Source organism: Prionailurus bengalensis, chromosome C2 (genome assembly GCF_016509475.1).
Source record: "Prionailurus bengalensis isolate Pbe53 chromosome C2, Fcat_Pben_1.1_paternal_pri, whole genome shotgun sequence".
Lineage (NCBI taxonomy): Eukaryota > Metazoa > Chordata > Mammalia > Carnivora > Felidae > Prionailurus > Prionailurus bengalensis.
Genome location: NC_057350.1, coordinates 58,816,655 through 58,844,296, shown reverse-complemented (window position 1 = coordinate 58,844,296; position 27,642 = coordinate 58,816,655). Strand labels below are relative to the sequence as shown.

At 40.2% G+C, this 27,642-nt stretch overlaps 1 protein-coding gene across 49 annotated transcripts in view; it reads right to left on the bottom strand.

Moving 5' to 3' along the window:
- The window catches only part of PHLDB2 (pleckstrin homology like domain family B member 2), a 234,842-nt gene that overhangs the window by 9,753 nt on the left and 197,447 nt on the right, over window positions 1–27,642 (bottom strand). For 8 of the 49 annotated variants that reach the window (XM_043594101.1, XM_043594107.1, XM_043594143.1 and 5 more), the window contains 9 exons: window positions 24,095–24,238; window positions 23,285–23,473; window positions 21,115–21,255; window positions 19,820–19,919; window positions 15,883–15,903; window positions 13,742–13,777; window positions 11,943–12,150; window positions 1,208–1,298; window positions 154–300 (listed from right to left, as the gene is read on the bottom strand). In XM_043594101.1, coding sequence (XP_043450036.1) covers window positions 154–300; window positions 1,208–1,298; window positions 11,943–12,150; window positions 13,742–13,777; window positions 15,883–15,903; window positions 19,820–19,919; window positions 21,115–21,255; window positions 23,285–23,473; window positions 24,095–24,238 — 1,077 coding nt within the window. The other 41 variants (XM_043594146.1, XM_043594151.1, XM_043594145.1 and 38 more) reach the window with 21 other exon arrangements.

Here is a 27,642-nt window from a genome sequence, read left to right as displayed (position 1 = left end):
GTTTGTTTGTTTGTTTCTGTCCCGGCAGTTACACGTCAAGAAGGGCTGCTGAGCACAGTGCCAAGAAAGCCATCCTGACACAGCATGACTGTCTTCTAAACAATGACCAGCAGGGGGCAACCTATTCTAATCCATCCAGACTGACCGACCAACCTGTGCCCTTTGTTTCTCCCTTATTTTTACTTCCTTTTCAATTAACTTCTGCCGCTGGCTAGTTTCTTCCTGCAATCGTTTTTCCAGGAGTTCTCGGCGTCGTTTTTCTTCTTCCAGAGCTCGTTTCTTGGCTTCCATTTCCCGTTCCTAAATATCATCATTCCGAACAAATTTTAAGATATATTGGTTATACTTGGATGATTCCAACTAATGGAAAAGAAAATTCTCTCTAGACAATTGTTGGCTTTATAGCTTGGGCTCTTACAATATATCACCTAGACTAGAATCACCCCTCGCATAGTTTTTTAAATCATCCCACGCAGAAAGGCAACCATGACATTTAGTTAACAACTGAATATTAAGTGAACATCCAGCTGTGGAACTCAATCATTTCATGCTGGTGACTACAACCCTCGCATTTTTAAAACAAAGGATCAAACTGGTCACCCAACACTAGTCATGACCTTGAGCCCTCCTTTCAGTGGCCATCTTCTAACTGAAGGCCATCGGTCCCTCTGGTTTCTTTGTTGCTTTGCGGCTTCCTGGCTGGAGGTAGCAGAGGAAGCCCACGGGGAAGTCGGAAGAGGAAAGGAGGGGCCCTTTAAGGCAGGATGCGAAGGCATTTGGGGGGATTCCTAAGGAAGTTCAGATTCTGGCTTGAAATGCAGTCACAATAACGTGGGATTTTAAATATTACAATAGCACAGTTCACACAAGCTGGCAAGGAAGAGAGAAAACATAAAGACATGACATTCCTCCTTGTTCTTTGGCAGGCAACCACAGTGGCCATCAACGGGAAAATTCAATACAAAGCATTCATTTCGGTCTACGTTGACACTATACCTATTTTAAATTACAAAATATTGTAGTGCGGTCAGGAGGCCAAGAAATCCTAACATCCTTACTTTTCAGGTAACAAAAATGAGACCAAAAAGGTTGAGTGACGACTCCAAGATTATACTGGTTAATAAGGCCCAAGGGCGGTTTCCTGTCAGGTGCAGGACAGCTCGAACCATGAGCTCATTGACCTCTGGTGGAAAGATATTGTACCTACCCTGGATTCAAGCAGCCGAGTCTTCTCCGCATGCGCCTGCTTCAAAAGTCTCTCCATTTCTTCTATTCTGGCAATATTTGAAGTGCTGGCACTGAATAGAACACAGCAGAACACAAAATACCCTTTCAAGAATATCGTTTGGGAGGGATGTCTCTTTAAGTACCCACGCAGATGTGCACACGCACACCCACTCACAGGTTCCAGGATGGTGAACGATGCAATCCAATGTAATTTAAAGGACGTTACTTAGGAGAGTCATTGGCCTGAAAAGGAAACTCAGTTCAGATCTGAAAACTGTAGGTGACATTGGCTTATCTCAGTTTAGGAGACAAAATATAGGCAAGGAAAATAACACCAAAGTAGAGTGCTTTACTCACAAATAAATAAACGCAAACTAAATCTTACAAAGTGTGTTCTCAAAATACTTTTTCCAAGGTCTAAAAATTAATGGACTGTGGGAGGCCTTCTTTTTAATTTAAATGTTCAGATATACCAGACCAATAAGACTATCTACAGAGTTCTATGCAGATGATACCTAAGGTTTGAAGACACTTTATTTGGTTTGGAAATATGTGTTCCCAGCTGCTTTTTTGCTGTGCCTCTACACACATGGACATTTTAGAGGGCGCCTGGCTGGCTCAGTTAGAAGAGTGTGTGATTCTTGATCTTGGGGTCATGGGTTCAAGCTCCACATCGGGTGTAGAGATTACTAAAAAAATACATACTTGTGACATTTTATTTCTTCTTTTTTTAATGTTTATTTTTGAGGGAGGGTGGAGGGGCAGAGAGAGGGGGACAGAGGATCCAAAGCAAGCTCCATGCCAACAACACAGAGCCTGATGTGGAGCTGGAACTCACAAACCATGAGATCGTGACCTGAGCCAAAGTCAGACGCTTAACGGACTGAGCCACCCAGGTGCCTCGACATTTTATTTCTTACAGGACGATGCCAATTAAAAAAAGACTTCTCTCGTAGGTGCAACAGAAGGGTGGTGGGTGGCTAGTTTTGTCAGTGATACCCAATACTCATCCACCATATACCGATGAGGAAACGCTATGAAAAGATTCAAGAGCTTCAAAAGAAATGCATCTTTTTTTTTTAATTGGAGAATTTATAAGCAATGCATCTCGAGAAAGACATCATGCAAACAAGTGAAGGCAAAAATCTTAAGGAGTAAAAGCTGCAAGAACAGTTAGGGTAAGTAACTAAAAGAGAAATAGAAGAACTTGGAAATGTTTAACGCAAACCAAAAAATGTTATTTTTCTCTTACTGATGTTTTATTTGAGTGTTCTGGAAACAGGGGCATGACCTAGGTCAAAACTTATTTACTCTGATATTCCAGCCATAGAGAACCAGTGTTATTTCCTATGCATGTATCCTTGTATAGCCATTGAATATAGGTCTTCTTTTCTAGACTCTCTTGGGGACAGAGACGCTTTTGTGCCTGTATCTTCCATAGCATAGAGACTGGCACATAGTAGGGATTCATGTCAGATGCATTTATATAAAAATGAGTTCATATGAAAATAAGGGGCACCTGGGTGGCTCGGTCGGTTGAGCATCCACCTTCAGCTCAGGTCATGATCTCGCGGTTCGTGGGTTTGAGCCCCGCATCGGGCTCTGCTGACAGCCCAGAGCCTGGAACCTGCTTCACATTCTGTGTCTCCCTCTCCTCTCTCCGCCCCTCTCAGCTCGCACTCTCTCTCTCTTTCTCAAAAATAAATAAATATTAAAAAGTTAAATTCATATGAAAATGAAAAGGATAATTTTTAGTATATCTCCCCAAATTATATTGTTGATCAGCTCAAATCTAGGTTGTTTCAAGCATAGGGCTAAATTCATTTCTACAGATCAATGACCACAGCAACGTCATACATACAGTTTATCTTAAAGTCAGTAATAGCAGCTCTATAGCAGCTTTATTCATAATTGCCAAAATTTGGAAGCGACCAAGATATCCTTCAGTAGGTAAATGAATAACTAAATGGTAGCACTTCCAGAAAATGGAATATTATTCAGCTCTAAAAAGAAATGAGCTATCAAGTCATGAAGAGACATGGAGGAAACTTAAATGCATATTTAAGCAAAAGAAGCCAATCTGAAAAGGCTACACCCTGTATGACTCCAACTATATGACGTTCTGGAAAAGGCAAAACCATGGAGACAGTAAAAAGATTAGTTTAGTGGTGGCCAGCGGTTTGAAGTGGCGGGTAGGAGGGAGGGAAGGATGAATATGCAGAGCACAGAGGATTTTTAGGGCAATGAAAGCCCTCTGTATGACACTGTAATTAATGTATGTGACATTATACATTTGTTCAAATCCACAGAATGCACAACATCAAAGGTGAACCCTGTTGTAAGCTATGGACCCTGGGTGACAATGATGTGTCAACAGAGGTTCATGAAAAAAAAATTTTTTAATGTTTATTTATTTTTGATAGAGAAAGAGACACAGAGTATGAGTGGGGGAGGGGAAGAGAGAGAGGGAGGCACAGAATCCGAAGCAGGCTCCAGGCTCTGAGCTGTCAGCACAGAGTTCGACGTGGGGTTTGAACCCACGAACTGTGAGATCTGACCTGAGCTGAAGTTGGATGCCTCACCAAAACCACCCAGGCGCCCCTCAACATAGGTTCATTAACTGTAATAAATGTACCACTCTGATGGGGAATGTTGATAATGGGGGAGGCTATGTACGTGCAGGGACAGGGATCTCTGTATCTTCCGCTCAGTTTTGCTGTGAACCAAAAACTGCTCTACAAAATTATCTTTTAGAAAAAAAAAAATCAGTACTTCCGGCCCTATTACAAAATGCATTCATCCAGGAAAGGGACAGCCTTAGGAATGCTGTATCCTTAGAAGTTAACTAATCTCTGTACTTTGCAGGGTTACTTTGGGCCCATTTTTAGCCAGGAGTATTCTCCTGACAAGGACAAAAACATGGCAATTTCTCCTCATTATTTCCATGAACTGTTGGGAGAGGTACAAAAGGGTAAATTCTATTCTCTTCAACCAGCAAGAATTAAAGAAAAAAAAATTTTTTTAAATGTTTATTTATTTTTGAGAGACAGAGAGAGACAGAGCACAGCTGAGGGGGGGGGGGGCAGAGAGAGAAGGAGACACAGAATCTAAAGCAGGCTCCAGGCTCTGAGCTGGCAGCACAGAGCCTGATGTGGGGCTCGAACTCATGGACTGTGAGATCATGACCTGAGCTGAAGTCGGACGCTTAACCGACTGAGCCACCCAGGTGCCCCCAAAAATCTTTAAATTTTTGTGCAAGAATTTGTATTCCTCCTTATTAAGAATAGTCAACCTCACAGATGTTAAAGGGGCACACTTTGTCAGCTCAACTGAGAAAGCCCCGGACAAACATCAGGCCCTAGAACAGCACAAAATCATGTTTATATTCTATCGTGTTCTCTGTGACATCGGATATATATGTCTTATGTCTCCAGTTTATTTGGAAATAAATAATTTGTTCACTATGTCTCAGGTCTCAAAAACTCATCAATTAAAAAAAACCCAAAAAAGCCCTCACCAAGAGTCTAACCTCCATCTACCCTACAGTTCTTTCTACAACATACTGACTTTTCGTCCAGCTTGTGCCTGAACATTGTTAGATACAGAAAACTTATTGTATCCATTTCTTCATCGACCAGACAACATCCTTAGAATGTTGATACTTAACTTGAATCAAAATCTGTCTTTCTACAGCTTCCAATTACTGGCCTAAGTATGACCTTGAGCTACATGAAACCTATCCACATGAATTGGTTGGAAATAACTCGGTTAGAAACAAATATTTTCAGCCCATGGTTTTTCATGTATCTGTAATTTGGGCATATCCTGGGGGCAAGTTTTAAAACAGTTACCTGTCTTTAAATATTTCTGTTCGTTCTTATTTTATAATTTTTTCAGGCATATATATAAATATATATATATATATATACAAATATTTATATATATAAATATATATAATTTATATATATATAATTTATATATTTATATATATAAATATTTATAATTATTTTCTGCCAATTATATTTAAATCTGCCTATTTGGCAATATTCCATAAATGTCTTAACTTCTGCTCCAAAGAAACTCAATTTTCTGAAAACATTTGACAGAAAGTACATGTTAACATTTACCACTTCCTGTCTTCATAACTTTTAGGCACCTACAGTCACCTATTTTTTTTTTAAGCTCTCCTTTTATACTTTTAAAGCTACTTTATACTTTTAAAGCAAAAATTTATTTTGTTTAAAAAATAAGTTGTATCCATGGGTACCTACTTGTTCTCTATGGTTCCACTTTTACTATTCTTGAGTTTAATATTTCCTTGACGTGTAAACCATTTTGATTTAGCAAAACTTCTCTGCTGTGTCCTACCATGTCATCACCAGTTTTGCTTTTATGTCCCATGAGGATTGCACCTAGAGTGACAAGCAAAGGCCACTGCAACAGGAATGTAGGGAGAAGTCTAGGCTTGTCGATACCATGGCATCCATGGTATACCCAAATGTCAGCAAATGAAATGCCGTCTGGTATAGCACCTGCCGTATAGGAGGAGAGTCTGAAGTCACTGGAGATAAGCTTTATCCTGCATTACCTATAGCACAACACTCATCTTTGCTTTCTCAAGCCTCTCAAAGTTACAAGAGGAGCAATGTGTCCTGCCATTGCTTCAACTTTGGACCTTCCTTAAAAGGCAGGCATAACTTTCGACGTCAATGCTGTACAGATGCTGGTGATATGAGTCATTGGGCCATTAATGGTATACAGATGACTAGTTTTGACTGCCTTTCCCACTTAGTAATGTTCTATTTTATCAACTGAAGACCTCTTTTAACTGACCGACTTTGGCAAAAACCATATACATAAAGAAAAAAAAAAAGCTTCCATCAAGGGTAAAAGCATCCAAATAGCAGATTTGGGGTTTTTGGTGCTTTTCAGAATAGTCACTCATAGGCAAAGGCAAAAACAAAAAAAAAAAAAAGGAAGAAAGAAAAGCTAAGAACAATGTCATACGAGAAATAAGTAAACAAAACCAGACCGAAACAAAACCAACAGAAGCAAAACAAAATTCTCCATAAAGACACACAAAACTTTTCCAGGACTGCTGTCAGTGCACTAACACTACCACTAAGTGAAGAACCAGATTATTTATTTTCAATGAATCTTCTCAAGTACTTTTTCAGCTTAAGCAAATTATTACTCCTTATAAGGGGTCTAATTTTTCTCTAGTCAGTAGCTCCTTGAGTATTACAAGAACACAAGCCCTCTAACCCCTCCTGACCATCGTTCACATGGTTTGACATATCCAGTCCCTTTGACACATGGCTGCCCTCCCCTGCGATCACTTTGGTTGTCTGGATCTCTTCTGAAAGAACTCCCGAGAATAAAATGCATACACTGGGTGTTGACATACTGGGGAAGAAAGCAGAATACCAACCTTTGCCTAAACTGAAGAAATTAGAAGCATGCGGAATTTGGATGAAAGCATCCCTTAAAGCCAAGTTCAGCCGTGGATTGCTCTCAACCCCATACTCAGTCTTGCTCCCCACCACCCATGCACACGGCTGGTATTTAAGCCATAATGAGGGATCAAGTTCCTCAACATTTTCTCCAAGTATGAGCACAAGGTCAGGGCTTAGGAAATTAGTAATAGCAATTGTGATAATAACATATCATTGCAGGCAGTTTGCAGGGATCTTCATGGTATAAGTCAAGTCAGTAATTTTAGCAGAGTAGAGGTTTTATGCAGAATTGACTCTCAGCTGCTGTTTTCTATGACCCAAGACCTGTTTTCTTAGCTTTTTGTTTGTTTATGGTGTAAGTAATGATGCTGAAAAAGCAAAAACATTTTGTGACTCAAGTAACTCTCTGGCAGACACAAAAATGATGTCTCAACAAAAAGGGAAAGGCCAGTGTCCCCACAACTCTGAGTAGTTCTATAATTCTACAAATGGCTTTTGGTGACATAATAAACCACAAGACCAGGTTTATGTCACTCGAATTTCAGCATGGAATTACCTCTTTAATATACGTATCATTTTAGGGGATTTTCATACATAACTTAAAAACAATCACACAAAGAGAAAATGTTTTAGTCTTTTCTTTCTCTCGCTACCTAACCTCAAAAAGTTCTCATTAAGGATGTGGTGTCGTAATATACATTCCAAACATTAGTTTCTTATTACCCATTTGCCTGATGTTTATCATATTATTTTCCATTATAATAGTGGATACAAGCTTATCTTAGGGTAGCATGAACTTTTTAAAGTATATGGTGGTACAGAAGAAAAATGTTTGTTTCTCTCTTTCTTTTTTACACTAGACCTTTTACAAGTATCTTCCACTTGGGCTTCATTTTTTTTTTTTTTTGACATTCAAAGGATCAGACAGTCATATGGAATAAATACTATTAGTAATTTCTGACCATGGTGATTGGTTATCTGTGACTGATATTACCACTGAGTCAGGTCTACGTGAAGTAAGAATGGAAGATAATCATGGCCACGAATAACCCCCTGCCAGGAATGCTCTACAGTGATGCTGTCCTCCTCATTTGGCATAGTTAGGGGAACCATGCTCATTCTCTACCTTTGGAAGCCATTTTAGTAAAAAGCAACTGGGCGAGCAAATAAAAATAAATTTTTGCCTGTCACTGTGTTAAGTGTCCAGAACTGAATGTGTAATGCTTGGTACTTAGAATCGAAGTGGTTCCTTTTTGGGTAATTTCCTGTACCCACTGTTGCACCACTGTTGTTTACCATACACAATGGAATACGATGTGGCAATGAGAAAGAATGACATCTGGCCTTTTGTAGCAACATGGATGGAACTGGAGAGTGTTATGCTAAGTGAAATAAGTTATACGGAGAAAGACAGATACCATATGTTTTCACTCTTATGTGGATCCTGAGAAACTTAACAGAAACCCATGGAGGAGGGGAAGGAAAAAAAAAGTTAGAGAGGGAGGGAGCCAAAACATAAGAGACTCTCAAAAACTGAGAATAAACTGAGGGTTGATGGTGAGTGGGAGGGGGGGAGGGTGGGTGATGGGCATTGAGGAGGGCATCTGTTGGGATGAGCACTGGGTGTTGTATGGAAACCAATTTGACAATACATTTCATATTTTAAAAAATAATAAAAAAATAAATATGAGACATGAGGAGTGGTAATTTGAAGGGATGAATATTCACTTCAATTTTGGGAGGGGAGGATGAGTTGGGGAGTAGAAAACGCCAAGACAGGAAACCGCATAGAGTGTATTTCTTTACAAAAGATGGCTCACGAATAGAAAAATAAAAGATCAAACTATCAAGAGTTCACGAAGGAAATATTGACATGAAATCTTCACAATTATTTGTGAAGAGGGGAGGACAGTCTGATGTTTTCAAAATAACGACTAAGTACAAAGCGCCACAGAATGGGAGTCGCTCTGACACTGGGAGCTGCATCCTGCATTCTGTGTTCTTGCTTTTAAAAAAAAAAAAAATTTTAATGTTTATTTATTTTTGAGAAAGAGAGACACAGTGTGAGCTGGGGAGGGCGGAGAGAGAAGGGGACACAGAATCTGAAGCAGGCTTCAGGCTGTCAGCACAGAGCCTGACGCAGGGCTTGAACTCACAAACCACGAGATCATGATCTGAGCCAAAGTTGGATGCTTAAGCGACTGAGCCACCCAGGCGACCCAACTGTGTTCTTGCTTTTAATGCCCACTTTTATTCCTCTTGCCCTTATGGTATGATGGTTGTTGGGCTGCCGACTTTTGTTTGTGTCTTGTTATTCAAAAGCACCACATCTGGCTGGTCAGTTGACTGTCATTTATGAATAATTACTCAAAATTCAAGGCTTTCTGTTCTGAAAACATCAGCTCCCAGCACCTACCAGCATGGCCCAGACAAGCCCTAACCCATACTCAATGTCTGCCCCCCAAGCAGTCATACTGAACTTTTTAAAAAGTGAGATATTGCATCTTTTAATATTGAATAATGTAAAACACTCAGCCCTCTGACCTGACATCATAATGGCAGCAAAAAAGAAAAAAATCCTATTTTTTATCATTACATAATCTCCTCCTTCAATTGAGGTCATTTCCATGTGACAAGCAGCAATACGATTCTCATCGTTGCTTTAGTGTTTTCCCCCAGAGACTCCTTTCCTTCTCTGGCAGGATATATCCAGTAATATTAATACTCTACCCATTAATGCCGAAATTAAAATACACTATTCTTTACCACAGAATGTAGCATCTGTCCTTTTCTCGTTTTCCCCCCACCCCTAAAATTTCCTGGCTATAATGGCCACCTATAGTTGGGTCTCTCATATTCTTTTTTTTTTTTAATTTTTTTAATGTTTATTTATTTTTGAGAGAGAGAAGGAGACAGAGTGTGAGTGGGTGAGGGGCAGAGAAAGAGGGAGACACAGAATCCGAAGCAGGCTCCAAGATCCAAGCTGTCAGCACAGAGCCCGACATGAGGCTCGAACCCCCGAACCGTAAGATCATGACCTGAGCGAAGTCGGACGCTTAACCAACTGAGCCACCCAGGCGCCCCAATAAAGGGTCTCTCATATTCTTTTCATTTATGAAACACAACACAACCTAAAGCTGAGTAGACCTTGCTGATATTACTTTCCCTCTGTCTCTGTCATTTTTTTTTTTTAATTTTAGGTGGAGGGAGAGCAGATTATTTGAACCTTTGCAATGAAATAAATTTTATTTACATGATGGTAATTTTCCATTAAAATGTGGGTTTTTTTTTTAACATTTATTATTTTCTTTGAGAGAGACAGAGCATGAGCAGAGGAGGCGCAGAGGGAGAGGGAGACACAGAATCCGAAGCAGGCTCCAGGCTCTAATCTATCAGCATAAAGCCTGATGTGGGGCTCGAGCTCATGAACCGTGAGATCATGACCTAAACTGAAGTTGGATGCTTAACTGACTGAGCTACCCAGGCGCCCCTCCATTAAGATGTTTTAAAATCCACCATCCTCTTGTATTCAAGAAACAACCCCTCCATTTTGCACACCAGAAGCAAATCAGCACCAAGAGCATTGTGTGATCTGTTTCAAGTAGGACAATCAGTTGTCTGGTCAAAGCCATAGAGCACAAGCGGAAGGAAGTTCCCGCTCCCACCCGTGGCTTCATTCCAATATATGGAAGTCTGTTGATGGCAATTAATTATCCAGCCAGACATTTACATTTAGGACACACAAGTGCTCAGTTAACATTTACTGAATATTGGCTTGTTTCTTAGGTTGAAATCATAATGGTTCTCAGCCAATTAAAATAGATCAAACACAGAAAAATACCAAAATTGAAAATATGTCCATTTCACTATATCCTGAGGTATTTACTCAGCCAACACTTACTGAATACCTGCTATCTGCTAAGATCTCTGCTGGGTGGAGAAACCGAAAGGTAATTAGACATCCTCCTTGACATTGAGGAATTCACCAATTAATTACCAAAGGAAAAATTTCATACCACAATGTGATCAGTGATATAATAGAAAAAAGCATCAAGTGCAATAGAAACACAGAAGAAAAAGGCCCTAAAGGGAGAAATCTTCATGAGTTTCCAACTTAAGCTTAAGCCTGAAGGATGAGGAAAATTCCTCCAGGCTCAGATAGGAGAGGGGGTTGGAGATGATAAAGATGTTTTGCAATGACAGACACTACCGGTGCTCAGTAAGTATATATAGGTTGAGTGAATACAAAAAGGGAAGGATTAATTTGACCGTAGTCAGTGCTGTGCTGGCAAACCCGTTCTCTGGAGGGAAATAAAACCCTGATACATGGCAAATGTCAATTTATGTGGAGTACATGCTCCCCCCACGGGCAATTTCAAACTACCAACATGACATCACTGATCACGCGGAGGGGGAAAGACGCACATGTGGCACTTGCCAGCTAGTATGAGCCAAGTCCAGCCCACTGTTGACTCTAGAGCACTCTATAAGTATTTGTGGAATGAAGGAGCCTGTAAATGGATGAATGAACAAACTATTTGATTCCAGGCCCAGGACTAATATGGTCAAAGGCTCAGAGATTTGAATATTAAGAAGCTCTGTGAGGTGTATCAGGAGGAGAGGGTGAATGGGAAGTTGAGTTGGATGTAGAATGCAGGTTCAAGGGTATGACTTTTCTCAAAAGGTAGTAGGGCATCATCACAGCTCTTGAAGGGGCAGAGTACCATGACCAGATCTATATTTTAGATGTGCCGTTAGCCATAATTCCCTAAGACCATACTTTGCCTCAAAGTATGAACACAAATGTGAATAGTTAAACCCTTACAAAAATTCTAATACGTGGAAGAGCTAAAGCCTTCCTTTTAATGAAACATAAGTGTAAGCAATCCTTCAACAGTCTTACTATACTGTTGGAAATTATTTCTTTATTCAATCAAAAGGAGTCCTAATGAAGGTCGGAATCAACCAACAGAGGCAAATCAATGTTGAAGCACGGAATACATGTGAACTCAAATGTAAAGACACAAAGCAAAGGAGAAAAATGGCTTATATGGTGTCTGACTGGCTAAGTCACACAGGATACAAGGAAACTACTTTCAAAGGCTGCCATGACACTCAGCCCTCCTCCTCACCGTGGACTCTGTATGTCTCAGAAATGTGGGCTGGTGCATATACATTGCCCCCAAGCGAATGGCTTTACTTTTTGAGACCAGCAGGTCCTTTTATAAACTGGAAACCTTAACCGTGAATGTATCTTACCTAGAGATATTGTCAGGTGAGCAGGCAGAGATGCTGGTCTCCATGCTATCAGAGCTGTCTAGGCTCAAAGTATCAAAGGCCTGGTCCTTATAGCTGTGATCGGGATAGTGGAAACTGTTCAAGTAGACATTTGATTCAGATGCTGTGCGGTTGTAAAATTCAGAAGATTTCTGCCTTTGTCCTTCACTCATCTGTTGGTGATTATACCCTGAGGGAAGAGCCATAAATATGTTAGTATGCCTCATTTTTCAGCCTTAGATCTTCTGAGAGTCAAACCAGCAGCCCAAAACATCTGCCTGTGAAACTTGGGCCTTGGTCTAATTTGTTTCGAAGCCAAGAAGATCAAAGACACAGCATCATGCTCAGTGCAAGCAAGAGTTTCAGAGAAGTGGTCTTGGAAGCGATCTTCCTGGTCAGGGGATCACCTCACATTTCCCTTTGCCATTCCCACATCTCAGCGCAACCGAGAAGAATACATCAGCACACACAAAAACAAAAAAGGGAAAAACAAAAAAAATGGCAACACAGTCAAAGGCCCTGTATCTTCTAAAAATAGCTGGGCTCAAGTGAAGCAAGAGAACTCCCGGTGGCAAGCAACAGCAGGGTCTTAGGGCAGTCACTTGCTCAGCAGTATTCCAGTCTGAGGACTCGATAAGGTCGTGAAACAGCAGGTGGATCATCTAGGCGCAGGATGTAAGAGTCTTGGGTCTCACTCATATTGTCACAAACACTTTTAATCTGGTAAACATCCAAACCGTGTACGTTTCTCATTCTTCGTTTTTCAATTTCTCTGGTCTGCCAATTATTTAAACACTTTGCAGTGAACGGCCCTCCTAATGGTTGTGCTTTTCCTAATGACCGTAGGCAGAGCTCTCTTCTTCTTCCACCCGAACTGTCAGCCCAAGCTAGTTGGTGGTACCAACCATACAAAACCGTCGCACTTAGATCAATAGCAGCAAAAGTGCCATCAGTAAGAGGCTTCATCTTTACCCTGGTACTTACTTGGTCAGCTGGTGTCTTAGGTATTGGCTTTACTTTGACTTATTGCTATGGCTTGCTCTCTGGTGGGAGCTTTTGGGCAATGCAAACTGAATTATTTTTCCTTTCAATTCTCTCTTTACCATATATATGTAGGAACCAGGGATCATAATGATCAACCAATCCCTCGATTTATGAAAAAGACATTTCTCTAGCCAGCAGTGGTTTGCGATCTCTTTCTCCCTCATCAAATTTACTACCGGACCTATTAAGCGTTTACAACTCGACCATTTGAATTTCACCTCTTTCCTTGCACTCTACCAACCTTCAGTGAGGCTCTCAATTGGTAATGAAATAGTCAAAAAAGCAGCCAGAGGGTGAAAGAAGGGCAGTGATTCCGAACAGCTTCCTCAGCTATCAGTTGAACATTTCCATTGTTCAGAGCCACAACCAGGAGGGCTTTAGTAAAGCATCATCCACCAAGAGTTTCTGTAAAATGATTTTAGTTCCACAGACAGTTTGCATGCCAAACAGTTTGGAGTGGTTTTAGATATCTAAGTGAAAATATGTTAGTTCAGATTATGGCATTTCTGGGAAAATGTTTCCTTAATATAAGCTGTAATTATAAATTACAAATACATATGTAAAAGCGACAGATCACTTGGCCAAGGGAAGATGCAACACAAAAAAAGCACACCATGAGACTTTAGATAGAATATCATTATTCGTAATGATTAATGCAGAAAGCATGAAATGAAGCCAGTACGTTTATAAGCGTGGAGTTTGTGCCTTTAAAAAAAAATTATTATTCAAATATTTACCTTTGATACTTGAACTTTTGGAATTACTAATTGCTCCTTTTAAATTGTTTCCAGTTATTCATTATGAAAAGGAGGGGGACAAAAAAAACACCAGAAATTATTTGAAAAAGTCACACACGTATCTTTCCTTATGCTTTCAAAAAAGGCTTGTTGGCAAAGAAAACTTCTGCACTGGCAGTGAGTACGTGGAAGCCATTTCCCTGTTAGTATGAAAAACAAATCCCTAAGAGACAGCCATGTAATTTAAAACATATGAGACTTATCTCCTTGGCAATGACATGTGCCACAACTTCCTCTTCCCCTTCGGTTTTTCATAATGAGGAAAGGCCAATCCCTATAATGCAACTAACACCTTCTTGGAAAAGCAGAAAAGATGGCGAGTATATTTCTTCTTAAAGCCACTGTGTATCCTGATCGTCAGATCTCCCATGATTTTTTTCCCCCAAAAGTATCACAAAATAAGAACATGAATTTACAACCTTCAGGTGAGATAGACAGTACACTAAAACGATTCAAATTGTTCAGATATGGGCACAAGGGACAGCTGTGTCACAATGTGTACTGTGCTAAGGATTGTGAACATCATAAATACCCCAGACCACCTCAATACCTGTGGAGGTTCAGCTCTGTGTCTGTGAGAACTTTCCGCCATTCTGGGGGTAGGGTGAGTACCTTAGATTTTCTCTGCAATTTTAGTGAAAGAGCCTTCTGCTAATGAGCATAGGTTTCCCAGGGCAGGCGTTTTGTTTCCTGTGGATCCAGCGTGAGTGGAAACGTTTTACCTCATGCAGAGGCCCGTTTCTCCCAACCGGCAACACTTTACTAATCGCAGTGGGTTAGTCACCTGGATTCAACTGCTCTCTCCTGAACAATTTCAAAAAATTAAGTTACCTCTGCAATCACATGTAAGGGCATGGACCTCGTCCCTGTGATCCTGGGATTATACCAGTGTGATTCCAAACAGCTGGTGTTGGGATTCGGGCTCTGGCCTGTCCGCTTAAAGGTACAGGTACTTCTGATAGAGGAAACACTTGAGGAGAGCAGCAGACCAGAGGAAACCCTGGTAGAATGTCCAAGAAGAACTGTTCCTGCCATTAGGTAGGCCCAGGACAGGTGCAAGCTTTAACAGGGAGGGGGACACATGTGTCCTGATCACCACAGGATCCTCATTCATTTAGTATAGGGATGTCATGAACTAAAGAGCCACTGAATCAATTCATTTTCTCATCTGTAAATTCCAGCTTTATAGTGGCTAAATAAGGAAGTGGAATGCATCTACTGTCTGGGATGGGGTAGAGTAAGTGCGTTGGGAAAAATGAGACTTTCCTAATATTTGAGACTACTCATTTTTTTTGTTTGTTTGTTTTTAAATTATGTAGCAAGAGTAACTTTCAGCAGTGGGACAGCAACTGAAAAGCAAAAAGGGCCTTGTAAAAGCTCTAAATTCTTTCTATCCAGACAGAAATAGCCATTTGAGGGAATGTTTATAAGGTTTATAAAGTAAGACCTGATGATATCTGAGGCTCATCGCTAAGCATAGCACATGCAAAGAACCCAAACCAACTCAACTGTCTTCACTGTCTCAGAGAACCAGTAGAATAGATGTGCAAAGCCCATTTATTATTATTATTAATTATTATTATTATTATTATTATTTTATTTTATTTTTGGGACAGAGAGAGACAGAGCATGAACGGGGGAGGGGCAGAGAGAGAGGGACACACAGAATCGGAAACAGGCTCCAGGCTCCGAGCTGTCAGCACAGAGCCCGACGCGGGGCTCGAACTCACGGACCGCGAGATCGTGACCTGGCTGAAGTCGGACGCTTAACCGACTGCGCCACCCAGGCGCCCCGATTATTATTATTTTTTTATTTTTACTTATTATTACTTTTTTACTTTATTATTATTTTTTTTTATTATTGCCTATCCATGAATTCTGGCCAGTTAGACCTGGAAAGTCCTTTGTGAGTTAACCATTGTAAGACATATAGTCTTGCCAATATCTTCCCAGTGTGTGTTGTATATTTTCAACGGTTATCTGGGCTTAGTATAGAAAATGAGATGACTTAAAACTATAACCTGGGTTTAAGAGGATAAAATTAATCAGTATTTCTGACAAGTTAGCCTATCATAGCTCACCTGCTGAGAAATTCATTCTTCCTAACCATAGTCCACAGCCGGGAGATGAAGGTACAGGACGAGTCAGGGATGAAGGAGAATGATGGAGAAAGGGAGAAAGAGACAAGATCAAAAAAGGATGACAGGGGACAGGAAAAATATACAACACTTCCAACATGCAGTCATTGACAGTGTTAATAACAACACCAGATCAACAAGGCAAGATGTTTTCACATTTCTAGGTTAAATCTGAGTGTACAGAGAAGGACTTGAGAAGTCAAAAAATAACAAGCTCACGAGACATACATACAGTTAGTGAAAAAAAAAAAAAAAAGGAAACTAACAGCTTTCACACATACTTGCCGACCAGAAAACAGGGAGAATAAAAACAAGATCATAACGATAAGACAATTCTTTTTCTCAAGCAGACAGCAACGAATAGTTTTTAAGAGCTAGGGTTTTCAAAATTGCCATTCAGTTATTTGAAGCACCGTCCATCACACTTTATAAGCATTCCGTCCTCTGACATCCTGCATCTCTATGAGTAGCCACAGTAATGAGCCTCATATTTATTCAAACCAGTCATTTAAACTGGTCTTCACTCACCATGAGGTCTTACTTCTAAAATAGACTTAAACAGAGTCAGTAAGCAGGAGCATCCTGAATCCTTCCCTCCTCCCATGTATGTATAAATAAGACTCCTCCCAGTCTTATTTATGCCTGGCCTTTGGAAAGGAGGAACATCATGTTTGACACTTAGCCTATACACATGCCAGTGCCTACTCTTATCTCTATCTCGATTCTGAGTCTCACAATACAATGCTTGTGTGTGACCAGCAGCTGCACTCATGTTGCATTTCTAGCAACTGTGTAACAATTTTCCCCCACTGTGTGAAAGGAACGATCATTAGACTAAAAATCCACTATTTTACAGTTTCAAGTGTGATCATTTCTTAAAGATGACTCCACAATGACCTTTCACTAATTTGCTGGCAACAAAAACACCACACAAGGAGGTTGTCCTACCTTTCTTGGACTTCCCTGCATTTAACAGAAGACAAAAGGACAAAGATTTCATTCATTCTAAAGCTTACAAAGGGCCAGTTCACAAGTTGTATAAAAGCCAATAACCATTACAACTTTAAGAGTTGAGTTCCTGGGCTCTTTGCTCTAAACTCAGTTCTCAAAGATCTTTGTTTGCCTGGCTCACGTTGTCAGTTTTATGAAAACAGTGCTGATCGAAGGAAGGCTTATACTTACACCATTGTCCTTGATGGATCCATTATGAATAAGCAGCAAAAAAACACAGTTCATTTAAGTTAATTATGTAAGTCCCCCCCCCCAATGATAAAATCTATTAAATTTGAGTAATGAAAACGTGTTAGGTGCAATTTGTTCAAAACCATGGAATTTTACTTGTTTGCTATTTTAGTGAAGGCAACAAGGTACCAGTAAAGCAATTCTAAATGAAATAATGATTCATCCCTCCTGGTCTGTGTGGGCCACCTGGATGGGCTTCGTGGAAAATCCTGTCAATTTTATGCTCCAGTGTGGCTCTAAGAACTGCAGTCCCTGTCCCCTCCTCCTCTGGCTTCATAAGACACATCACGTCCGCTTTGATCAACACATACAAGATGGTTCTCTACTTCCTCAGAGGCTCTCTCATCAGCACCACATGAAACTCTTCAAGAAGAACCCCACTTTAGAGCTGCAGCAGGAAAGAATGAAGCTGCCATCTTCCCAGATGCTCCAAAGTGAAGGGCATTGATGAAGAACCAGAGCAGAAAGATAGGTCAAAGTCAATGGATTTTGCAGAGTACGTCCTAATGTGACCTCAGGGAATTGGGTCAGTTTTCCTCTAGGAACCTAGCATGGGGATTTCCATCATTTGATGGGCAAGGTGAGATCAGAAAACAAAAGATCAAACATCCTTTGGTTTCACCACATTCTCTTAAGAATCCTCTTACATAATAATGTTAATAGCTCTTGAGTTTACAAATCTCTCCATTTAGTATAAAGGTCTAGTTTTTCTTATTCTTTAAGAAAAAGACTTTTCACATAAAATAGGGCATTGTGGCCAATCCAAACTTTGATGCCATCAGCCAGTGGGAAAAATACATTTAAAAAGTCTATAAATACCACAGGAAAATGCTTTCACAGAAAATAGACTTGACCCACAAGTGAACAGTGAGGAATGACAGCCAGAATATCAAGACTCATTTATGTTTATTATTTATAAATCATGAGATATTTTAGCTTATTAAGAAATTGTAGTAAAGAAAATAAGAGAAGCTTAATCAATTGCATTTGACTCACATGGTAACACTGTAAACCTTTCATGAGTTATAAACCTCTCTTATGAATACTACAGACTCTATTAACTCTTAAATCACTTCTAGTAATGATTCAAAAACCTCATCCAAGTGATATACTATATATATTACACACATACACAGATTTTATATATACTGACATTCATATATATATATACATTTCTTTTTTTTAATGCTTATTTATTTTGACAGAGAGTGGGTGCGGGGGAGGGGCAGAGGGAAGGGGAGAGAGATTCCCAAATAGGCTCTACACTTTCAGTGCAGAGCCCAACATGGGGCTTGACCTCATGAACTGTGAAATAATGGCCTGAGCTAAAATCAAGAGTAAGACGTTTAACTGACTGAGCCACCCAGGCACCCCGATTTATATATATTTCTTTTCTTTTATATCCTTTTTTTTTTTTTTGGCAGGAAACCAGTGATTATCCCCTGGTACCACCGGCAGAAGGGCTGAACAGTCAGAACTGAATCCTGGCCTGCTTGGAGGGAAGCGTTCCAGTCTCACGAATGCATGAATGCCCACCACTCTGTCAGCATCCCCCTTTATATCCTGGGCGTTCCTCCATCACTGCATTTACCATATTTTATTTAAATCCTCTGTTATGTGTCTTTCTTCCTCACTGGACTACAAGCATGTCAGGGCTGACTGTGTCATTCATTTGTGTTCTTGGTCTCTGGCACCATGCCTGCTCAAAAGTTAGGGTCAAGATAGGCTACTGACCTAGATGACTGTTAACGCACATCTAATCCTCTCAAGGACAAGCTCACCTCTGGAACTGCATTACTGTAATTTCTCCTAGCCCCACAAAGACTATTTGACAACCTCATTATAAATGCAATCTATTATCACAAAGAAGTAAAAGATGCTGAGAATCAAAGTCTACCTGAAACCTAACAATCACATAGAATAAAAGCTCAAACCACACTAAAAGGCCTTAGGGACTTCTGTCCAGGGCCACTAGTGTTCTATTTACTGTGCCAGCTCAGTGACTCTTGAGCATATGTTTCAACAGTGTGGCTTAGCCACAGACCAGGTAAGTGGCTTGGTTAAGTGCCCTGGTGATCTCTCTGGATTTTAGTGGTGTCTCTTTTCTTTCTACCAAATGGGAAGGGTAGTAATGCTGTAGGGGCCTTCCTGTTTTAAGAATTCTATTGAATTTATAAAGTACAGTGGGTATATTTAAAAGGTACCAGCCACGTGTATAATAGAAAAAGTTACTTTAGTACAACAATAAGGAGATACACATCCTTCCCCCAAGAAGATTCATTAAGAATGAAACTGAGGGGGGCACCTGGGTGGCTCAGTTGGCTAAGCATCCGACTTCAGATCAGGTCATGATCTCATGGTTTGTTGAGTTGGAACCCCGCGGTAGGCTCTGCGCTGACAGCTCAGAGCCTGGAGCCTGCTTAGGATTCTGTGTCTCCTCTCTCTGCCCCTCCCCCACTTGTGCTCTGTCTCTCTCTATCGAAAGTAAATAAATGTAAAAAAAATTTTTTTTTAAAAAGAATGAAACTGAGGATCTGACCTCCTCTCTAATCGATCCCCAACCCTGTTCTTGCTCTCTCTCCCTGAGAAATTCTGATGCATAACAAGAGCCATGATGTCTGATTCAAAACGTGCTTACCTCTGAGCATCCTCCGAGATTCTGAGTCTTTGGTCATGGTTGCCAGGGAGTGAGGCAGCACGCTGCCACAGCTGTTGCTCTGTCCCAGGGGCAGGTGGGCCTGTGAGAACCGGGGGGAAATACTTCAGGTGAACCGCAGGCCAAATGGTCCTTTGGGACATGGCCTCATCCCTGTTTCCACAGCTCCAATGCAAGCGCAGAGGGCAGGGAAAGTAGGGAGGAGGAATGAATGCGTCCCATTTATTCACACTCAATGGCCAAGGCCAGTCACCGACCCTTCCAAGGAGCTCCATGGCAGGCTCGACACCACAGTAATTTCTCCAGTGGCAGCAATTCCAAAAATGAAGACAGATGGGCAAACACTGTCCAAAACCACCTCAGAGAACAACTCAAAGTTCTTCATGCATAAGGAGCCGAGGGCAGATGCAGGGACAAGAATGCATGCACATCATGCACAAAGAAGAGAAGATCTACACTCGTTATAAGTGCACCCATTTCCGTCTCCCCGTGGCGACTGGAGAAACCTATCAACTACCCCAGCGGGTTTAGCACTCTTTCAAAATAGAAAATCCTTAGGGTAAAAAAAATACACTCAGAACACCAGTTCATAAAATAGATTCAAACCGAGTTACTCTGATTAAGGGTAAGGGAAGGGTCCAAAAGCCTGGCCCACTCGGAACCTCCTTCTCATCTGCCTCTCCCCCTCTTTCTGCAGTGACCCTCTGGATGTGTCAGCAAAACATGAGTGAGGACTCAAGTGTGACACCTGAGTGTGGGTTCGTAGTCCAGCTTCACTGCTAAGCAGCTGAGGGCACTCTGCTTCTTCATCCCTCGGTCTGTCCATAAGTACGAGGTGGAAAAGGAGTACCTCTACTGAATAGTGCTGCTGGATATTCAAATGAGGCAATCCACGTAAAGGGTTTATTCCAGGATCGGGCATATAGAAATGACTCTCAATACATACTTGTTGCTATTATTCCTGGAATCCAGAGCGTCTATCCTCCAATTTCTAGATCTAGGAGGCAGTCATTGGAATCTGTCACCTAAGCGAACGCTACCCACCACTTGTGTGGTGGTGGAAAAAAAACCCTGGACCGGGGTCCTTAGGTCCCGGAGGGTACAATTCCAAGTGTCCCCTGAATCGGATCGAAAATGCAATACAGTTATATGTCTGCCCAACAAGCAAACTTAGTGGTTTATTATTCAGCATTTTCTTTAAGAGCCTTTGCACGTTGGTCAACGCTAGGACAAGAAGACTCACTGATGTGAAGCCCATGGTTCACCCCACGTCCTACCTTTGGGGTGGTGCTTCTCCCCATAGTAGCACTGTTGAAATGTGGGGATATGGAAGGTGTGGTTTTCTTTCGAGGCAAAGTGTCACTCAGATAGAGGCCTTCTTTATGCTGTTTTTTCCTTTCTTCCAGACTTCTAAAATGCTTTAAATGCAAATGTAAAGCAGAATAGCAAAACTTGACTAATTGGAACAGGTCACTGAAGAAATTAAGAAGTATGCATTCACAAAGAAGTTTTGGAATTTTAACACAGAATTAAAAAAAAAATTCAGCTTATACTTGTGTTCACTAACAGACTAGGGCTAACATTCGGTAAGATACATAGACACTGGAAGAATTTATTATTGGACCTAGAAACTTAAAAAAAAAATCCACCTTTCACTTTCATAGATAGTGCCTGCTGCCTTGGGGCCTCAGGACAACTTACAAATTATTATGATGGCCGCCATGTGGATGGCGGAACAGCCAGTGGACAAAGCAAGTAAGCAGTTTCTCCCCTTGTCTGTCTGGACAGTTCTGTGTGCTGGCACAGATCCCAGCGTGAGGAGAACAAGGAAAGGGAGAAGGAAGAAGATGGAGAGAAAGAGCGAGTAAACAGGGAAGTTGTTTTAAAGTCGGAATATTTTAATTACATATAAACACTCCAAATCCATATAACGTTTCCATATAAGACATCCTACTAGGTTACTCTTTTATTTTAAAAAAGGATCTTAGTCAAGAAATCCCTGTAGTAGTTCCTCACATTTAAAAATCCTCCTGTTGACTATTTCTTTATTTTTTTTAGTATATATTCCTAAGGCAAAATTTTTGCTAACTTGAAATGTATCCAAATTTTTCTTAGCCTCCCCCAAAAGGTCTTACTTAGCAGTAAAATTAATTCTTAATTAAAGGCTCTTAGGGTTTGATCATATTTAGACTAAGCTCAAGCTTTTGAAACACATAAAAATGAATGCAATTTGAGTTACCACATTTATGATTAATCTTCAAAGATGCCAATCATGAAAAATATCTACATTTTAACCTCATAATTATCTCTTTATTCTAGTTTTTATTAACCTAAAACTAGTGAGGGGATATAGTCCTTTAACAAAAGGTAAAAGGCAGTAAAGGTAACTTCAAGAAAAGTAACAGCTGGGGGCACCTGGGTGGCTCAATCAGTTAAACGTCCAACTTCGGCTCAGGTCCTGATCTCGTGGTTTGTGAGTTCGAGCCCCGCGTCGGGCTCTGTGCTGACAGCTCAGAGCCTGGAGCCTGTTTCAGACTCTGTCTCCCTCTCTCTCTGCCCCTGCCCTGCTCACACTTTGTCTCTCTCTCTCTCTCAAAAATAAATAAGCATTAAAAAAAAAAGAAAGAAAAGTAACAGCTGGGCATAGCAAACCACAGCCCCTCTAATTTGGGGATCTAGTGACTATGATTCCTTAGCATCTTCTGGGCCAAACTCATATAGAAATTTGATTGTAGTTGAAAGGAACCTCAAAACAGATTTTTTTTGAACACCCAAGCATGAATATGCACTAATGTGCTTGAAGAAGGGTGACATTCATAATAATGAATTCCTTATTTAAAAATGTGATTAATAAAAATCTTCTATGACCCAAATGTCTTTTTTGTGGTGTGACGTTAGACAAGCTATTTACCTCAGGCAATAAGGAATTAATTCTTATTTCACAGGATTAGTAGAAGCAAGAAATGAGATATTTATTTGTAAAATGTTCAGCAAATTTTGACACATAGCAAGGGCATGATGTCTATTATTATGACTTCAGTAATGTGTAAGAAAACTATTTTGTGTTGACCCAGCAACTTTTTATACCATGGGTTTAATGGAAAAATTATTATCCTTTTGAAAAATACCTGAGATAAGTTGCAGTATTTTGGTTGAATAGGAACTGAAGCCTGAGGATATGAAACATACCTAGCTTGAACATATCAAAAGTCAGGAGAGGGCAATCAAGTTGTTGAAGTTTAGAACAATCCCCCACACCCTTAAAAAATACTAAATGGCCTTAAAAAAAATAAAAACAAAACCCAACCAAACAAAAGAAAACCCAGCAAAGGAATATGTACTTGTCTTTTTAAGGATACCTTTGGAAAAGCTGATGGAAAGATTCCACATAAGTAACCTTGTTGTCAAGGTCAAGCTCTCAAACTCTGAACACCAGTGTCAAGTTACCTGTTGTTCCTGCTGCTGTGGCTGCCTTCTGTGTTTCTTAGCTGGTAGAGGAGGAGGTGTGTCATTTAAAGGGAAAGGATCGACAGATGGAGCCAGGACTTCGGGCCAAGGGGCTGATGGAGGTTGAGTGATAGGATGAGGAGAAAGGGTGGAAGGAAACATAAATCCAGAACAGACAGGTGATCTTTGCTTTATAGGAGAAAGAAAAAGTATATATGTGTCCATATGAAATGAAAGAATTAGACAAAGAAATGAAATCGATAATCTCATTATTCTGTTCTCTTGTGTTTTAATCAAGAAGTCACAGATGACGGGCAGTATCTTTCAGTTTAGTCTCTTGTTAAAATCCCACTCTGCGAGCAACCTGGATCAGTTAGAAGGTATTTTAATTTACTATTATTTGCCCCTCCCCAGATGTTTTTAGAAGGCATAATACTAAAAAAAAAATCCATACTGCACAACACAACAGAAAAAAAAATCAAACTGGAAAAGCGATTCAAACTAACAATTTTAGGAAGGCTTTTTGTTTTCTATGAAAAGGGTGTCAGGTTAGAGTGCTACGATCTAGAGTTTATGGTTTTGAACTTAATTCTCCTACTACTCCACTCTGTACCATCCATCTCATGATTTCTAGTATCATGGCCGACAGAACAGGACCCCAAATTGGTACATTTTTCAAACCCGGCATCACTCCGGCCCGCTGGTCAACCAGATGTATACTGGTCACACACACCTTCCCTTTCAGGTAATCATGGGTTAATCTTTGACATGAGGAAAGCAGTGAATGAATGAAATGTCATGCCAACACACCTCTTTATTTTGTGGCTGGCTCACCGGCACAGCTGTGGGAGGCCCAGTGGCAACAGCATCAGCATCAGCAGGGAACTGAGAGGAAGGGGATAGATTCGTGGAATTGACACATGGCTCATTAATTTCATTTACACTGATATAGCCCTAAAAGGAGGAATTCAGAAGTTAAACACAAAGAAAGCAAAAGCTGAGGCATGCGAGAGTATTAATGCTCCCAGTACAATGGAGTTAGCTTTGAGCGGCACAGCCAAATATCTGTGGTATTACCAAATGTTTCATTAAGGGAATCATCAGCCATTAAAATGGATTTACGACGCTTAATCTTGAAAACTGATACGCCAAACACTACAAATACGTTTTTGGGAGGTGAAATCAGGATGATTATATTATAAATAACCCGTGCCTTCGATTTCAAAATATCCAGAGGTATCAGCCATTCATTCTGTTGACTGAATGAGGGCGTCACTATACAACATTTAAAATAATCACATACACGAAAATCTGAGATATAAAATTTACAGTGCAATCACTCATACTTCAAGAGCTTTTCCCACAAATCATTATTTTTAGATTTTCCCCTTTTCTTCTGTTTCCCGATGAGTTAGAGTGTGAGTAACAGTAGGCTGAGGGCTTCTGGGTTTTGTATGAAGACATTTTATAAGCAGTCATTTATTTGTAATGGAATCTAGCTTTCAGGCATCTCACCTAAATGAGAATAAAAGGGATACTCATCCTCTCATGAGCCTTCCCTAGCAAGACAAATGTGTACACACACACACACACACACACACACACACACCCTCAGGTGGAGTTGTAGCTTGAGGCTATTTCAATTCCAGGTAGCTTCCCCAACTCTCAGCTCTATCCCAGGACAGAGAATTGCTCATTGACTTTTAAGTTCAGTGATTCAGTTCCAGCTTCAGGTTAGAGAACATGTCTGTGAATCAAAACCTGCAAGAATCAAAACTCCTCCATTTATATTTGAGGAAAAGGCACTTATAAATTTTCATCCAAAATAATTGTACCAACCAATCATGATTTTCACCACACCAACAAAACAGTTGGAAAAAATAGAATAAAGAATACAGAATAGTATTTCTCTTTTAAAAGTAAAATTGAGTGAAATTTAACACTTGGGCTCTTCTATTAGCCCATCAATCCTTTAAAAAAGTGGCTCCAGGGGGGCACCTGGCTGGCTCAGTGGGTTAAATGCTGGACTTCAGCTCAGGTCATGATCTCAGCGGTTCATGGGTTCAAACCTCGCGTCGGGCTCTATGCTGGCAGCTCAGAGCCTGGAGCCTGCTTTAGATTCTGTGTCTCCCTCTCTCTCTGCCCCTCCCCTGCTCCCACTCTCTCTCTCTCTCTCTCAAAAATAAATAAATATTTTTAAAAAATTTAAAAAGAAAAAGTGGCTCCAGGATAGGTAAGATATCATTATGCTGGGGAAGCAAACTTTTCAGGCTGGAAAGCAAGGTTTTACTGAGAATTTATAATTACAACAATTTGAGAAAGCTAAAGTTGACTCTTTTATAAAACTGTAGTTTTAAAAATTCTGCTGAGGACAGTCTTGCACTTCATGGCAATATATACCATGTAAAGTTTCATAAGATTAAATCGAAGAAAGGAAGTTGACAACTGGGTTGTTAAATTTCATTTTCTATTTGATAATGAATGAGGGTGAAGAGTCACCACTTTAAATTATTCTTTTGCTCAGTTGACAGTGCAGTGCTTCAAAACCAACATTTTATTCTTCACACGTCATAAACCATATGACCTAATTCATTGCTTCGAAAATGTATGCCATTCATCAAAAGTGGGACTTGTTTAAAAGAGTTGTATATAAATTAATCACTCTGTAAAAAAATAGAGAGAGAGACTGAAGCAGTGAATGAGAGAAAGAGAGAGAGAGAGAGAGAGGAAGAAAGGAAGAAATTCAAAACATCCCATGAGCCAAGTCAGCTTAGTCCATGAAAGGGAACATAGCTACTCAACAAACACAAGCGTTGGAGACATATAAAGAGTCAAAAAGCCAAATGGGCTTTTGGCAACAGGGAGTCTGCAGAGAAAAAGAACAATCCATCAACAGAAAAGGAAAGATTTTATTATTATACTAAGAGGTAAAAAGATCCAAGAGCCTAATTCATTTGGATGCCACAGTGCCTCAAACTCAGTATGTCCAGAATCAAATTGCACATCTTCCCTCTTAACCTACGCTTTCTCCTGTCTTCACTACCTCAGGAAAAGGTCCTCACTATCAGGCTCATTATTCAAACTGGAAAAATGGCATCATTCCCAACACCTCCCTTCATTTACTTCATCCTCACATCCAATCTATCAGCAAGAACTGTCAACTCTGCTCCAAAATTTATCCACATCGAGCTAATTCTCTCCCTCTCTCTGCCATGGTGTGAAGGCAAGCCACCAGCATTTCCAGCCTGTACCACTGCAATAACCTCCTTCCTTGGTTCCTCTGTTTCTCCTCCTACTCCTTAGAACCCAGAAGAGCAGCCCAGAGCGACATTTAACAATGAATAATGTCATTTCCCTGCTTAAAACCACTCACTCCGTGATAACCCAGACATATATGATACGCCATATTTCTTTAACATGTCTCACAAGGCCTGGTCCCCACCCACCTCACTGACATTCTCTCCTTCCACCATACTCCAACCACTATTACCCTTTGTTCACTGAATCTGCCAGTTCTGTGTTCTGAATAATAGAGAGGAACTACAAAACTAAATGAGCTAATAAACCTCTTGTGGAAACAGTTCAAATTGCTTCCGAGGTACACATTATTCATACTTATTGTGTGATGAGCATTTACTTCATATACCTACACACACACACACACACACACACACACACACACACACACTATTCCCTATGTAGGAAGTCTTAACTCTGCTGCCTTTCAAATAGATACTTATAAATAAAGTGGGTTTTTTTGTTATTATACAAATGTTTATTCTGTTATTACACAGAAGCAAGCTTTTTCTTTAGCTTTCTGGAAAAAATAAAAATAAATAAAACTATTTTGTATTGGAACAGATGATAGCTCCACTTGTGGTGAACATAGCATAATATATAAATTTGCTGAATCACTGTGTTGTGCACCTGAAATTAATGCAACATGGTGTGTCAACCATGCTAAATAAATAATGACTATTTTCTTTTTCAGTCAGGGTTATAACCAAATTAGAGTTAAAATATTCTCCCATTGTAGCGGTGTAGCTCCATAAGAAGATATTTCAAAGGTGGATGTTTGGAATAAAGAGTGTATATAGCTTAATGTAAATAGTATTTTCTAATTTAAGGAGGGAAGTAGCAGAAACAACATTGGGGGAAAAAAGAGACAGAGAAAGGAAGAAACCAGACCATCTTATCAAATGTGCAGAGGCATTTTCACGTGCTATCAGGCTTAGGAGAAAGAGACATAAAGTAAGAAAGAGGAGGAACCGAAAAAGAAAATTGCAGAGAAGAGAATTTAAGACTAGTATTGGTTTGAATCCCAACTTGTTTGAAACTCCAAATTAACCCACAATGTC